This window comes from Buteo buteo, chromosome 15, assembly GCF_964188355.1.
Source record: "Buteo buteo chromosome 15, bButBut1.hap1.1, whole genome shotgun sequence".
NCBI lineage: Eukaryota > Metazoa > Chordata > Aves > Accipitriformes > Accipitridae > Buteo > Buteo buteo.
This window is the reverse complement of record NC_134185.1, coordinates 27,776,327-27,792,880: the sequence shown is the minus strand read 5'-3', so window position 1 is coordinate 27,792,880 and position 16,554 is coordinate 27,776,327. Positions and strand designations below refer to the sequence as shown.

At 36.6% G+C, this 16,554-nt stretch overlaps 1 protein-coding gene across 2 annotated transcripts in view; it reads left to right on the top strand.

The window, feature by feature from the left end:
* Nucleotides 1–16,554, top strand: part of TBC1D32 (TBC1 domain family member 32) — an 88,917-nt gene that overhangs the window by 13,061 nt on the left and 59,302 nt on the right. For both annotated transcript variants that reach the window (XM_075046849.1, XM_075046848.1), the window contains exons 10-18: nucleotides 186–330; nucleotides 1,071–1,130; nucleotides 2,597–2,696; nucleotides 2,972–3,109; nucleotides 4,501–4,593; nucleotides 4,844–4,986; nucleotides 10,604–10,731; nucleotides 11,875–12,076; nucleotides 15,073–15,155. In XM_075046849.1, the coding sequence (XP_074902950.1) occupies nucleotides 186–330; nucleotides 1,071–1,130; nucleotides 2,597–2,696; nucleotides 2,972–3,109; nucleotides 4,501–4,593; nucleotides 4,844–4,986; nucleotides 10,604–10,731; nucleotides 11,875–12,076; nucleotides 15,073–15,155 (1,092 nt within the window). The remainder of the gene's footprint in view (nucleotides 1–185; nucleotides 331–1,070; nucleotides 1,131–2,596; nucleotides 2,697–2,971; nucleotides 3,110–4,500; nucleotides 4,594–4,843; nucleotides 4,987–10,603; nucleotides 10,732–11,874; nucleotides 12,077–15,072; nucleotides 15,156–16,554) is intronic.

The window sequence follows — 16,554 nt, the reverse complement described above, 5'->3', positions numbered from 1 at the left end:
TGTAGCAGAATACACATGTATGTTATTAATTTTATGTCCTGACAAGATTAAGTTAAAGATAATGTCAATATTTATGATTTCTCTGAACAATGAGGTTTTACCAGAAATTTGTTCCTGAGTATTACTGGTGGAAAGATTTAAGTGATTTTTGTTTTCTGTTCATTTTTTCCTATTTGTGTCATAAGGTACATGGAAGAAGTAGTGGAGAGTACATTGTCACTTTTGTCAGTAAAACACGAGCCTAATCATCCTGCCTCTCCAGATTTTCTGAGTCCAGTCTACTTCTTGGCTCTGCTAGATATCAAAGCAGTATGGTTTAAAAAGTGGACGGTAAGCAAAAAAATCCCAACCCAACAACCCCGTAACTTGTTCATGTCTAACATATATTTTGAAAAGTTTGATTTATGACTGTTGTTATCACAGACCTATTGTGACCTGATAACAACCTATAATGAGCACTGTCATTAAGGAAGTCTGGGTTTTGGGTTTTTTTACTCATTTATGTCCTTTGCCCTTTAGCACTACTCTCTCCCTCCATTTCTATTCAGTTACTAGTTTTCATAAAATTTCTGAGAACTTACTGCGCTTTGGTACTTCAGTCCCTTTGTCATAATTGACTGACAGCTATCAAAAGATAGAAATATTTTTCTGGAAGGAGTGATGAGTGTGAAAGTGCAGTTACATATGTGATATGCTGCACCCGAATTGCGAACCTCCAGTGGACTTTAGAGCTTTTTGCAGCCTACCGTATATAAACTTATAATTTGGGATTTACATGGCAATGTCAGAACACATAGTCTTACATTTCAGTGTAGTTATTTTTCTGTTTATTGCATGTTCTGCTACACATTTTTCGAATGACTTAGTTTTTTTTGTCATCTTAGATGTAGTGCGAACAAAAGGCTCCATTGAGTTTAATACTGGTTTATACAAGCTGGAGTTCAATACATTGAATATATACTGTGCACAGGATCCCTAATAGAACAGAATCAGAGATGATTTCTACTTCTTAATTAGAAAATAAAACTTACATGTTTGAAGTTGACATTAGGTCTTCTTTGTCATTTTAGCATGCGTATTACAGCAGAACAGTGGTATTTAGGCTTTTGGAAAAGAAGTATAAATCTTTGGTAAGTATACCCAAGGCAAATTTACTTGGAACTTGTTCTTGCTTTGCACATTGTGGTTTGAGCATTTTTTTTTCCTTTTCCCCTTTTGTCAGAGCTGTTCCATGTTGTTTAGCTAGATGAACCTTATTGATTTTAATTTTTTTTTTTTAACTTTCTCTTTGCTTAAATGAATCATTGTTAAGTGCAAAGAAGGGTATGTGACAGCTCTGAGTAAGGGGAAATTTGGATGTTTTGTAGAAGGTGTTTAATTAGGATTATTATTTATTAATTCCTTATGTTGCATTCATATTTAGAATTATTTCTGACAATGTATAAAAATAGCAAATGGTGCATGAAAAAAATCACAAAAATACTATGCTGAATTTGGATTTTTGGTGGAAAGAGACTAAAAAACCGCCATTGTGTTCTTTAAGTTAGGATATGAAGCATTAAGGATTCAAAATGTCAGCAAAATAAATCAAACTAGGAAAACATCTTCAGTGACGTAGGCGTTAATCCTATCACATATTCTGTGTGGGCAGATCTCTTCACCGGGGTGGAAGTTTCATTGTTTTCAGTAAGACCAATATATATGTGAGATCCACTGATATAGACAGGACTTTGGCTATGTTTTGTAAAATCTTGTAATACAAATGGAATATAATGTAAAATATATGTAACTGATAAAACCTTGAGATGGGAGACAAGGATACAGACAGCTATAAAAGACGTTTGTCTTGTTTATCTGTATTCATAGAAGAGAGCATGGAATAAAGCATGTTCCATGCAACAATAAGTTTATAATAGGAAGTCCATGAGCAGGGTAGTCTAATCTAATTTATAAGCATAAAGTAAACATTCAATTAAGTGTTTTTTTTTTTATTTATTGGGTATGTCTGTATATTTTACTTACACTTGTGAGTAAATCTTAGCACCTCCAAACTGTAATAAATCTAAATGTACTTTGTTTATGTGCTGTATTTGTGATTAAATTCTAAATCCATGCTGATAATTTTTAAACTTTCATATACATTGATTAGATGATAATGATACAACTCTTCTGCAAAGAAATTAAAAGCACTGACAGCACCCAACAACCAAACTTACAGTTTAGTAAGTGTATTCAAGTCAAAGTTTTTCACGTGTGGAAGATGAAAATCTTCCATGGTAATAACAATATGGCAATCACAGATTGCTATTAACTTCTCAAAATACTTGCATGTTTTCTGTACTCTCTTTTATAGATTGTCTTAATGCTTATAGACCTGGTAGTGTTATAACGTAATAATAGTGGCAGTGTGTTTTAATAGCCCTGTAAAATTTGGCCTTCTGTTGGTTAGCCTATCTAAAGCACTGAAACATGAGGTAATTGCAGTGAAGTGGATGTTTAGGTTCTTGTGTTAAAGGACAGTCCTTGGATACAAGGGAGAATGACTTAAATTGTAAAATACCAGGTATTTTATTATTTTGTGCTTTTTTTTCCACAGATTAATGCAGCTGTCCAGCAATGTCTTGATTATTTTGAATTTTGCAAGGCAGCAGTTAATAAAAATTCCAGAGTCAATGATTTCTCCCAGCAGCATTGTAGTGAGTATCTTTGCATGTCTTGCATTATATGCACATACATCCACATTCTCTAGGTCTTTGAGCGTGCTACCTCAAGAGGAAGACGTTCTATCTGTTCTTTTTCTTCCCAAAATATTGTATATCCATCTTTTGAGAGAACACTAATAGCAGTGGTTAATTACTTAAACTGTCTGTCTTTGTAAGCAAAATGATCCGTGTACGTTTCAGGTATTAGCTAGATACTGTGAAGTAAACTAAAAGAGTCAAGTTCTGATTTTTTTGTTTTGTTGTTAAAGGTGATAACCAGAACTTTTCTTACACTGGACCAGAATTGCAGTACATCTATTTTGTTCATTCACTGTGCCTTCTAGGAAGATTGTTGATCTATAAGCAAGGCCAAAATCTCTTTCCAGTACAGCTGAAAAATAAAACAGGTAAGAGGAGGGCTGATGAAAATGGAACCTGTTGAGCAACACTTTGTCCATACTTGATACATGTTTCCACTGCAATATTGTGGACATTATAGGACAATACTCTGTTCAGTGATTTTGTGCTTGGAAACCTTTCTTAAAAGAAGGTATAGGTAATTTTGAGCATCAACGTTTTTTTAATCTTTGATGGATGTGGTTGAATAAATTGCTTTTATCCTTATGTTTACTATATTAATTTCATGTTGAAGAAGAGTTGGATCAGTGTGTAAGTGATTCAGTCTTTCTAGGTATGAGTAATACCTTTTGTCAAACGGATTGATAGAATTGGCTGGAAGAGAGACACATCCAGGGACCAAAACTGTTTGTCAGGTGTGAAACAAAATCAGTATTTCAAGCTAATTGCGAATTGAAGACAATTGCTCTGAGTTTAACCTATTAATATAATTAAGGTAAAACAATGGTACAGGAAAAGGTCGATACCTGTGGCACAGAGGTATTAATAAGGATACGATATATGAGATGGAAAAGCCCTTGGACATCCAGAGAAATCTGCATATGGTGATATGTTGTGCAGGTTGGCAAATGCAGGTGTGTGAGAACAATTGTAGTGTTCCATTACATTAATATCTCTATTAATTCCGTGTAGAATTCAAAACATTACTGGATACTAATTCTGAGACTTGTCTTTTGAAGGTATTTTGTCCCTCTGGTTTGAGGATCAGGACTTAATAGATCCAATGTAGAACAGTTGTGAGGAAGAAACATCTACTAATCGAGTGCTTTTGTCATTTATGGATTATCTGTATAACACCATTCAAGCAGTGATCCATTGGTGATGGTTGCTTTTCTCTCTCCCCTACAAAAGTAACAATAACACCATCTGTCTTCTTAATAGTCTCCTTCTCAGCTTCATAGATAGCAACCCTTTCCTCACAAATTGTCTGATTTATTAACTTAATTACATTAAACTTGGAGCAATAGTTCCCAACCTGCATTTAGCTACATGTTTGTTGTTTTTGTTTCAGGCCTGAGGAAGAGTTGTCTCTTTTCCAGTTGTTTTACTTAATCTAATAGCAAGGTAATGCTTTTTCCTACAGCCGTGTATATTTGGCATTCTCAAACTTTGGCGGCCATTTGTTTCAGTGGAAGACATGGTAAAATTGCAAATGGCTAAACTGGGAGCAAGATAAAGCCTTTTAAGTTGATTGTGAAATACCTTGGTAGAGTCCCAGGGACATGCATCTCCTTTGCTTTGAGTTGTACGTATGTTGTTTTCCTCAATAAAGCAAAGCATTGTTTACGTATAGTTACAAAATCCATTTTATTTCTGAAATTAAAGTTGCACTTCAATTTGCAGAGTACTTCCTTTTTTTTTTTTTTTCTTTTTTAAATAGATGGTGTATCCATTACCGATCTGTTGGTATTATTTACTCAGCTTATTTATTACTCTCCAAGTTACCCAAAGACAGCGTTGGCAGTGCATACAGGTAAATGTTTGTTTTTAATATATGCTAATATATATATAATGAGGCATGTGGTAACTTCTTTTGCAGTTTTTAATTTGGGTCTGTTATTTGTGCAGATTCTTCTCTTCCCTTCGTCCCTTACCTTTCCTTCTTCCCTCTAACTGTATTAAATCAGTGCTTAACAAAGTTATAATTCAGAAGCATCTACATAAGCCATATAGGTATGTTTGTGTAAGTTAAAATATAAACAAATGCTTTTTGTGTTCACCAGACAATTATTCTCCAGCAAGTCTTGTTATGGAGATTCTGCAAGTTTTTTGTGATCAAACAGGATCTGCTGCTGAATGTTTATATACGGATGCAGTGATAGATGCCCTACTTCATCCTGTTCAAAGCTTACTGAGTGGCACAGAGGTTTGTAGTAATCTTTGAAATAATTCTTAAATCTATAGAATATTATCATTTTTATGTATTTACTGTGTAGAAGACTTAGTCACATGGTAACTTCTGTAGTATTTTCTACATTAGCTATTATAGTATGCCTTAAATAGCGTAGGCTGTCGTTATTGTTGGCCTGGCAAACTTGATTTTCTTGAAATCTTGTGAATATTAGCAAAAATCGTGCTGTAGTGAGACCGTTCTCTTCACATCGCTTAATTTTTTTTTTCTTGCAATGTTTCTGTGTGTCTTTTGGATATTTCTTGAATACTTATTTGCTCTATCTGCCATTTAAAAGGCAACCTACTTTTATTCCTTTTTAAATTCTGCTGGCAACTTGAAGTTAAATGTTCTCAATAATTAGTATAGGTAAAACATGCAGTTCTTCATAGAAAATTATTATTTTCTGAAATGGTAAAAGGAAGAGGTGTCTGTGGGCTCTTTTGTTTTTTTTTTTTTTGTTTGTTTTTTAAACATTTCTATAAGAACTGTAAAAATCTTGGGAAAAATTATCTACCTCTAGGTACTTGAAAGTCTAGTTATAGTTTCTGCCTGTCCTATTGCTGTTGTTTTGACTGAGATGACTTAATTGATTTACGTGACTGTAAGTCTCGAGACAGAGAGGCTGAGGGTCTGAAATGCCCATAGAAGAGCCTGAGCTGTCTTACATAAAGACACTTTGAGAGAAACTAATCATAGAATCATAGAATGGTTTGGGTTGGAAGGCACCTTAAAGATCACCTAGTTCCAAGCCCCTGGCCATGGGCAGGGACACCTTCCACAGACCAGGTTGCTCCAAGCCCCATCCAGCCTGGCCTTGAACACTGCCAGGGATGGGGCAGCCACAACCACTCAGGGCAACCTGTCCCAGTGCCTCACCACCCTCACAGGGAAGAACTTCTTCCTTACACCTAATCTGAATCTACCCTCTTTCAGTTTAAAACCATTACCCCTTGTCCTATCACTACACGCCCTTGTAACAAGTCCCTCCCCAGCTTTCTTGTCAGCCCCCTTTAGGTACTGGAAGGCTGCTGTAATGTCTCCCCGGAGCCTTCTCTTCTCCAGGCTGAACAACCCCATCTCTCTCAGGTTGTCTTTGTAGAAGAGGTGCTCCAGCCCTCTGATCATCTTCATGGCCCTCCTCTGGACCCACTCAAGCAGGTCCATGTCCTTCTAATGCTGGAGGTCCCAGAGCTGAATGCAGTACTGCAGGTGGGGTTTCAGAATAGCGGAGCAGAGGGGGAGAATCCCCTCCCTTGACCTGCTGGTCATGCTTCTTGTGATGCAGCCCAGGATATAGTTGGCTTTCTGGGCTGTAAGCACACATTGCCGGGTCATGTTGAGCTTCTTGTCAACAAACACCTCCAGGTCTTTTTCCTTGGGGCTGCTCTCAGTCCACTCATCGCCCAGCCTGTAGTTGTGCTTGGGATTGCCCCGACCCCTGTGCAGGACCTTGCACTTGGCCATGTTAAACTTCATGAGTTTTGCATGGGCCCACCTCTCAAGCCTGTCAAAGCCCCTCTGGATGGCATCCCTTCCCTGCAGTGAGTTGACTGCACCACACAGCTTGGTGTCAGCAAACTTGCTGAGGGTGCGCTCAATCCCACTGTCCATGTCACCGGCAAAGATGTTAAACAGTGCTGGTCCCAGTACCAACCCCTGAGGAACGCCACTTGTCACTGGTCTCCACTTAGACATCGAACCGTTGACCGCAACTCTTTGAGTGTGACCATCCAGCCAATTCCTTATCCACCGAGTGGTCCATCCATCAAACCCATGTCTTTCCAATTTAGAGACAAGGATGTTGTGTGGGACAGCATCAAACGCTTTGCACAAGTCCAGGTAGATGACATCTGTTGCTCTTCCCTTATCCACCGATGCTGTAACCCCATTGTAGAAGGCCAGAATATTTGTGAAGCATGATTTGCCCTTAGTGAAGCCATGTTGGCTGTCACAACAGTTGAGAAGTTTTGAATTTACTTCCTGAGACTCATGCTTGCAAAGACAGTCTGGGTTCCTAAGTTAAATACCTCATCTAGGTTCTTAAAGTTGAATTTTGTAAGTATCCTTCTGATTATTTTTTCAGTGCAGTTTGTTTATTTTTCAGAAAAGACTCTTTGTATTAATTCCTGAATATATTTTTACCTATACAAAAATATTCCAGTGCTATTTCAAAAGTGTAAACAATCAGTTTCCAAGTAAACATTTTAAAGTATGTATTTCTGTAAAGCTTAAAACCATAGTCCTGTAAAAATTTGATCATGTCAATAATTTAGCTCTTCTGTGAGTATCTGTACCGAGTACAGTAGCATTACTTATACATTTAAGTATACATAAGTATACATTTACTTATACATTATAAGGCTATGTGTATGCTTTTGCAAGATTAACGCTTTTTTTTTTACTATACATTGGAAAAATTTAGCGCAAATTTTTACAAATACAAAAAAATGACTGAGCCTGCATATGCTTTGAACACTGATAGTCAAATTTAAGAAGAGTACTAAGGCAATACTTCATTGATTTGCTGTGATGGAGGCCTGTGTAATCCCGTAGGCAATCTCTATGGTCACGTGGTATTCTAAAGCATATACAGCTGTCTCTCTTCTTTATTTTACATTAGTAGTTAAAAAAGAAATTATCTCAAAGTTTAGCAGTTCTTCCCTTTTGTTTATGCCATGCTCAGCTGTCTCTTGTTAAGAGTTCAGCTACCTACAAATTGTAAGCCCTCCTGTGACTTAGTAACTGGTCTGTTTAAAAAAATCAGGTCATGTTCAGGAATATTTAATGCACAGTAGCTGTAGTAGGTTGGTTATGTGTTGTGAATCTGGAATATGTCATAGCTATTCTAACAAAGGAGCAAATTGTTTTGTATTGCATCTGGCAAACCAATAGCTAGAAAAGGTAGACCAAGTCAGAGTGACCCTCTTCCTCTCTTACAAGAATTTGAACTGGTTTTGCTTCCCAACCAGACCATTGGCATTTCTTAGACACCCAAGAATCCTAGTGCTGGACTCTAGTACTGGACCATGCCTGTCTCAAAAGGAAGGCTATGGCCACGCATACATCTTCCTTCAGCTGGGATTGGGAGGCAGGTAGCACTGGAGCTGCATATGGGGCTCCTTGGTTGTACGGTGGGCCTAATGAGCAAACACAATGCTGTTATTTTACATTTGAGCTGTGAATTCTCTCAGGTAAGTACAAGCTTTACTTGCCTTTTACGCAGAGTACTATTGTTTATCTGTAGTAGAGGGGGGAGGAGAAACTCAGTGGCTATGAGCAGGAGTTGTCAGAAGGATCAGTTTGTGGGCAACAGTATTGATCTTTTGGGCTCTGTAGCCTCTGAGTTGTTGCTGAAGCATAGCTGATGCAGAACATTGCATCCACATTTTAAATAAAGTACCTTTTTTTTTTTTTTTGTGTTGCACAGGCAAAGCAAAATAATAACACTCTTGAAGAAACAGTGACAGCACAGAATGTTCCTTTCTTAGAATTCTGAACAATGATACCCAGTAACCTAAAAATAAAAGGTCAGGGAGATTTTTAACTCTCTTATCACTGAAAATTTTAACTAAAAAAACAAAGTTGAATTTGTATTTTTCTCTTGGGTTACTTTGACCACTGGCATTAAAAGTAAATTCTTTAAATTTTAAGGTAGGAAGACTATTTATTTTTTCTCTGTGCACTATATAAATTGTAGAGCTACCTGTAAGAGAAGAAGCGGGAGCTGGATTGCATAGCATTTTAAAAATAATTTCTCTTGTGAGTCCAGCTGTCCTTGATGAGCAATAGAAGAGGGGAAAAGATTTAAGTAGTGGACTTCAACTTCAGGAGAGTGGTGCTTTATTCCCCATTCTGACATACTAGATATTTAACAAGTGTTACTGGGAACAGTACTCCCTCCTAGCTCATCCTTGCCTAAAAGTCATCTCGCTGGTGACTCCACTGAGTTGTGCTGGGTGTGGATAGGGGGTAGTTACCAAAGGGGACTTCTCACTTTGAAAACTATTCTCCTTCTTTGTAAGTATGTTTATGCATAAATCCTAGGAATTGGGAGTGTTTCTCAGTCCCTGGGTGAGAAGGTACACTCTGGCTATCTCATGACTGGATTATTGAGGCATGTGGGCAGGAGCAGAGTTTTGGTGAGCACCTCTAGGACACTGTGTAAGTCCTGCAGAATTGCAGCTACTGTCTACTGTCAGGCCCTCAGCACATCTGCCCCCTAGGTTCCCCTCCCTTGGTCTTGGCAGCCTGGGCTCAGGGCCAGCATGGGTAATGGTGTGGATGTCAAGCCTTGAAGAGAGCTTTTTGAGGAAGCTCTGCTAGGAAGCCTTGGCAGAGATCCCCCCAGCGATGACTCTGCCAATAAGCCTCAGTGTGGACTTGCTCCACCTTCCGCTTACTGTTTTTTAAAATGACGTTCTTGTCCTCATTCTCTGCCGGTACTATGTTGTAGCAGTATTGAAGCCTACTGTCCTATTGATCTGAACCTTGACCCACAGACTTGATTTCTTGGTTCGCTTCACCTCAGACCTGCTTTGTCACTATAAATCCAGATGTGTGGTGATCATTGGGCTGTATCTGACCCTGGTTACTATGTTTGCAGCTGACCCCAACTCACTGACTTGGCTTCCTCGCTTAACCTTGGACCTCCCTCATCACTGTGGAGGGGATCTGGACTGTTGGGTGAACCCGCTTACTATCACTGGACCTCATCTGCTCACCTTGCTTGGGTATAGTGGGAGTGCCTACCCATTCAATAGCAAAACATTGGCTCTGCATGCCTCGTTATCAAGCTCAGCACCTGGCTTCTTGTCCTTGCAGAGCATCCTGCCCTTGCTGCTCCCTGACAGGTTCTTCATGGAACACCTATGTTCTACTTGTCCACCATTGGAATATTGACTTCACTTATTAATAAACAATGACCAATTTAACGTTAATTTGGGTAGTACATTCGTTAGTCATGGTACTGTACTGAACAGTCTGAATCCCAGTGTTAAATGTTCAAGTCTGCTTGATTACAGCCTAGTTGTGGCTATAGAGTGCTCTGCAGGAAGAAACTGGTAGAGGACTTTTGCTTTGCTCCAGTGGAGAAGACTTTCATCGTGATTCCAAAGCAAATGGCTGTTTGGTCCTCCTGCAGCCTAGAAGTGAGGTGGACACCAAAGATCTTAGGAACTGGAATTCCATTTCTAGCCAAAGAATTGCCAATATGTATGCAGCAATGAGGGAATTAACATGTTTCTCCCCTTGATTCAGGTATTGTTCTTATACCCCTAGATGGCCTATCAAGAGCCTTTCCACATTCATGGTGGGAAAAGAGAAAAAGGAGTTTAAAAAGGTCTGTTCTCTATATCCCTTCAGTTGTTGGACTTCTGCCATCGTCATTAGAAGTGGCAATTACTACCATTTGTGATGAAGATTTCTATGTGTTGTTTGAACATAGGTAGTTTACTTATTTTGTTTAAGCCATTAAGCAATCATCAGAAAGGTGACCTTCAAGTTCTGTATACATAAGCCAGACTTGAATAAACAGCTTTCACAAAAGCACTGAATTTTAAATTTTTTTCTTCTTCTTTTTTCTTCCAAATAGATGCATATAAATTGTCTTGAAACCACTTTAATTGATGTAGCTGATATTTTGGCAAGGATTGCTGCTGTAGAAGATGGTCTTTCTCTTCTTCTTTATGGAGAAAATGAAAAAACTGCCAAAGATGATAGGTAAGAATGCATTAATGAATGGCATTATTGAGTACTTCAATGAGTTACATTAGTCTTATGAGACTAATTTTCTCTTTTTTCATTTATCTATGATGTTGTATGTTTTGTTGATGTTTGGAATAAAATATCTAATTATCAAGTAAAGTAGTAAGTGTTTTGGACAATGTATTAGGGAGACACTTATGGGTACAATCAGGTGAAATGACATTTTAAAGAAATACTCTTTATTAAGGGGGATTTCCATGGTTTACTTGTTTTTCTTATTGATGGAGAGCTTTCATTTATCTGAATGTAGTTCCATTATATTCATAGTGCTACTATTCAGGCCAAAGGCCTCTCTTCTCTGTTTTTTTGTTTGTTTTTAGAATAAATATTAAAAATCAATGTGACTTACTGGAAGAATAGATTTAATGTAGCATTCATTCACTTTTCAATATATGTGGTAGAGACAGATCTTGTATCAGAAGCTGTCATTCGTAACACTGTACCTAACTTTGGATCTGTGAGATCCTACAGGTTGTATATTGTTAGCTGATGTAAAACTTGAAACAGGGCAGTAAAATTGAGACTGGTCTTTAAAAATATCTAAGCTGCAGGTTGTGAAAATGTTTGGAATGTATGTCTTCTAAGTGGAGGAATCTCAGAAGTTGCATATGTTTTTAAGGCGGGGTTGGAAGTAAAAGATAATATTTTGGAGAAAGAGTTGTCCTTTGCATTGCAAACCCAGAAGACTTCAGAGGGAGATCTCGGGTAGGAAAAAGGAAGAACAAGGACAAATTTTTCCTTGTAGTGATATCCTTAACACTGATTAAGCAGAAGCTAAAATGATTGTCTTGTTACTCTTCCCAGTTGGACTCCTATAAAACACACAGTCTGTGTAATTCATGGCCATCCGGGCTGGATGGAAGACAATGGATGCGTTTTTGCTTTATGTAGCCAAAGTAAAATCACTTGCTGTACATTTCTCTTCCTCTGCCTGGTGTTACAAGCTATAATATAGTTGGCCCCTCCATAGTGGGTCATAGTTTCTTTCCATAGTTTCTTTTCCCCTAGAAAAATTTAAATAAGTTTAGTTAGAGGATTTGTTACAAGGCTTATTGATAACTACAAAACAAAATTTTAAAAGTGTTATTTTATTTCTAGTCCTACAGCTGTTCATGTAATTGTTCAGTTTACAAAGAAACTTCTTCATGACGACATTTCTCTCTTATCTGGATCCGAGCATTTGCCAGTTGTTAAAGGAGCTTTCATTTTTGTATGTCGTCAGATGTACAGAACTTGTGAAGGCCTGCAGATGCTGATTCCTTATGGCTTGCATGAATCTATTGGAGACGCCTGGAAAAAGGTAAATCTTGTATTGGATTAGGAAGATTGGAAAAAAAAAATCTTACTGTAAGAGGTTCAGTTTATGTAACAGTTGTTCTTTGCTTCAGGTTGCTTATATTTAACTAGTGAGATAATGCTTGGAATTGTTCTAAAAGTGAAGTTCTACTTTTCAAATTTTCCTTCTGTATGTGAACCTAGCAGAAGCTTAGTTTGAGACTTCTGTGCCTTAAGATTAAACCAGGAACTCTCAAGATGCTTTGATAGACCTATCATTCATTGTCCTTGATGCTAGAAGTCACTTGATGTCATGATAGCCAGTGTCACCACAGATCTTGTCTTCACTCTTGGTTTGAGATATTTTGAAAGGAAAAACTCCTGAGATGTGGTCTTAGTAATTTTTAGGTTAAACTAGTTCATTTTGGTGAGAGATACGGAGGAAAAAAAGGAGATTCCAATTATTTGACTTAAATAGCTGGATGCCATTGAAATATTTTCAAGAAACCATGAGAAGTGCCAGACAGGAGTTCTTGTCTTACCTGTGTGCTTGGATATCTTATGAAGTGCAGACTCTGTACTTCAACTTCAGTTTGATTGTGAGTCTAATGCTTTTTCTGCATAAAAGAACTTGAGTCCAACTGTTCATTGTGTTCTGCTTTCTGTTATAAATTTACTGAACAAGGTATATGGATCTCTGCTTTTTTCACTAAACTTTTCCATTTTCATTGTTCTGATAGCCATATGCAATGTGAAAATTCTTAACTATTATAAAATTATAGTTAAGATGGAAAAGTGACAGCAGATGCTGCAAGAACAGTTTTGAAAAAGTTCACAGCGAAGTAAAATTCAAACAGGCGTTTGAATCATTAAAGTAACATTGGCAGCATTTAGGTAAGGGTAGCATACTAAGCTTCAACTTTGACTTCCAGCTAAACTTGAAAGCATGTTTAAACTACAGGTATTAGAACTCTTAGTGGAAACCCAAAATTTAGCTGTGTTGTTTCACTTTATACTGAAAAATGGAACCATCTCTTTTTTCCTCCAGTGACTGTAAAATATTTTCTTAGAGAAGGATCAGACCAAGCTGGAAGAAAAAATTGGCTAAAAGACTAAAGATTTTTTTTTTTTTTTTTCTTTTTTTAGGTGAGGAAGCAGGAGAGAGATTGAATTCAAGGGAAAGAGAATGAATAGCTATTCTTTCTGTCAAATGCTGTATGCTTTTAGTATGATTAGAAATTTTAAAAATACAGTCGTAATGTAAACTGAGGCAGAAAATACCAGAAAGATAGAACATGTATAGAAGAGAGACATTAAATCAGCAGCTTGTGGGTATTTCTCACTGCTTTTATATATGAATATTATCATGAAAGCGTACATTTTGATTGAAAACAAAATATATTATTACTTAAAATCCTAATTATATCACAGTAAACTCTGTTTCTCATCAAAGAATGTTGGTTTTGAAACTTAAGGTCTTCCTTGCATTGAGAACTGTATGATTTTATTGTATTAAGGAGTTTAGTTCACTTGAATCATGCTGTAATTTACATGACTCAACAATCTGTCTTTTTGTGCTTTCCTATTGTGTAACTAGTCAGTCTTGAACTAGCCTGTTATTCTGTTTAATGTTTATGACGGGCAGACTGTTACATGCTTTTGATGGGCTTTTCCAGTTATTTGCTGTAAAACACCACAGCATTTACACATGCGCAAAAGACTTCTTTGCACATTAAAATCCTTTATTATGGTATAGAACATCATTTAGAAAAATTGTTTTGACACATAAAAGATAAGTAGGTTGAATGTGTTGAATTTAAAAAAAAATCATGAAACATTTATCTGACAAAATGCTATTTCTTCACATCACTTTGGAGGTCAGATTGAGACTGAAGTGGAATGTACATATTGAAGACTTCAGGAATCGACAAGTTAGTACAGGAAAGCCACATTTTCAACTCTGCCATCTTGATTAATCTTAAAATTATTTTCTGTCACTGTTCAATTTTAAAACAACTGCAGTTTATAAGTATTCTACCATTTATAGTGTAGCAAAAATGGTGGACTTTGGTGGACTCTGTCCAAGCGGTAGTGACAATTTTTTTAATGGATAGTCTGGTAATTTGTTTCCCCCTATTTTACATGTCTCTTGGAGTTTTAAGACTGATGGAGAAACAATTTTTTTTCTTGGCAGATTCTGCTGGAATTCTGGGACAGAATTTGTACAAATGATAATAAAAGGGGAACTTAAACTAGTTATTTGTCTTGGATCTGTTAATAGAGGAATCTTTTGTGGATTTATTAGATCACATTGATAAGAGAGTAAATTAATGACTACTCACTGTCATTTGAATTGTGAATTTGCTTTTTATGCCTAGAAACATAAAACAACTTAAATAATTTATCTTCAATATACAGTGGTTTTCACACCAATTATTTTCAAATATAATTTAAATTGGAAACTCCATCAAATATAAAAATATGTATATCTATTTATCTATGTAGCTCTAATTATATCCTTACCAATATAGATAAATTTATATAGTTTATAAATAAATAAAATAAAAATTGGCAGAATTACTTAATAAATTTGGTATTGAGTCGTTGACTGCAGAGGCTGTTGTTTCCATTACCTGTGGCAGAAGTAAAGGGTTGCTTTCTGATTTTTTTCTTTCTTTTTTTTTTTAATGCTGATTTTTACTTTGGGAGTCTCCAGTTAAAAACTATAAAGAGTTTTTTATTTTAAGAATTCTAATAAAAGTTTAAAAGAATGTACTAGCTTTCAAATGGTTTATATCCAGGGAAGAAATAAAAAAATAAGCTTTTCTAGAATAAAAAAATGTAGTGGAATAGTCTATTCTGTGCCAAAGGCTAGACTACAACCTGATCACTGGTTGGTTTTTTTTGTTTGTTTGTTTGTTTGTTTTTTTAAATATATAACAAGAGAACAAGCAAGATCTGGAGTTTGAAAATGGTGTAAATAAACAGTAAGGAGGTATTTATTTATTTTTTATTTCACAGACAAGTTTGCTTTCAGAAAGAGTACCCACTCCTGTAACTGGTGCGGACTCAACTTCATCAATAAGTCTAGAGTCAAAAAACCTGTAAGTTGATGCTTAATTTATGCACATGCACAAGTATGAACACACACTGCTACTTTATCTGCGATTGAGGCACCTTACAAACCTGTCTCTTTTTGCCAAAAGCATAGTGGTACGTAGAGGGAGTGAAATCATCCTAGCATAGGTCTCAGTAGAGTTACAAAATTGTTCTTGACCTTTCAGGACTTTTTTGGCTTACAGAGTTGTGTCTAATCTATGTAAAATTGACTTAGAGTTGATTCTCTCTGACTACAGAAATTGGTTTGAGGAAAATGTGAATTAGAAAGCATAAAACAAAATAGCTGTCAGAGTTTATCTTATGGCTTTGATGTGGTGTTAATTTAAAATGCTGTTCTGCTGAATGGTATCTACACCTTCAGAATATTATGTAGCAAGATTGGCAGCATTCTAGCTGAAAGCCTGATACATATTAAGTGAAAGGCATCCTTCCTTTTATACTCAAACTGAATGTCCCTTTATAGAAGTTTGTATGCGTTAAGACGAGAAATACACAAATATTTGTGGGCCTGAAAATTCAGGGTGATATTGGTGTTAGTGCAGAACCTAGTTAGTTAAGTAGATTCTTGTTTATACTTTACCTTAGATTTCATGTATAATTTGCAAAGATACCTCAACAGTTATTACTTTGGTCTGTGGTGGTGGCATGTGAACTGGTTATAGCAGTTCAAATCTAGTGGTAAAAAGAAATCTAGGGATACCAAGCTCTGACTGAGGAGACTGTTACTAATCGCTACTATTGACATAAGCTACAATTTCCTCCTAGCATCTAGATTTTTCATTTAACTATGGAATGCTGATATATTTCTGGGTGAAATTTTTGCCTCTGAACATGACATGGCAGGGGTTCTGCAGAAGTGATTAAAGTTTGGGGTAATGGTTGACTGCTACAAGGAAAGCTGCATGCTGCTTGCTGGTGGTAGGAGTCAAAAATGAGAAATGAGAACTAGAGATGAGAATCCAGTAAGCAAATGCTTTTAGAGAAGCAGAATGACAAGAGTCCAGTGATACCTGCAGGGATGGTACCTAGTTAAAGGTGATATCATTGCTTCACTTTTCTTTTTAGGGTGTAGAATATTTTGTAGGGCAGAGGGTACAATCATACTTCATTCTTGCAATTGCTGTTCTTCCTCCCATGTCTGTAGAAAATATTTTCCATTTAATGCTGTTAGTATATGAAGCTATTGTGTATATATAGCACCTTATTTTCATAATTCTGTACTGATATCTAGCAGGAGCCTTCATCTCCTCAAATGTGAGGTTTTTACTAGTTCCTCATAGTGTTTTTACATTGGTGAGAAATGCTGTGCCTGCTTTGCCAATTTGTAACTGCCACATTAATACCTTAAGACTTGTCTAGAGTCAGGTAGTAATTGATAAGTAT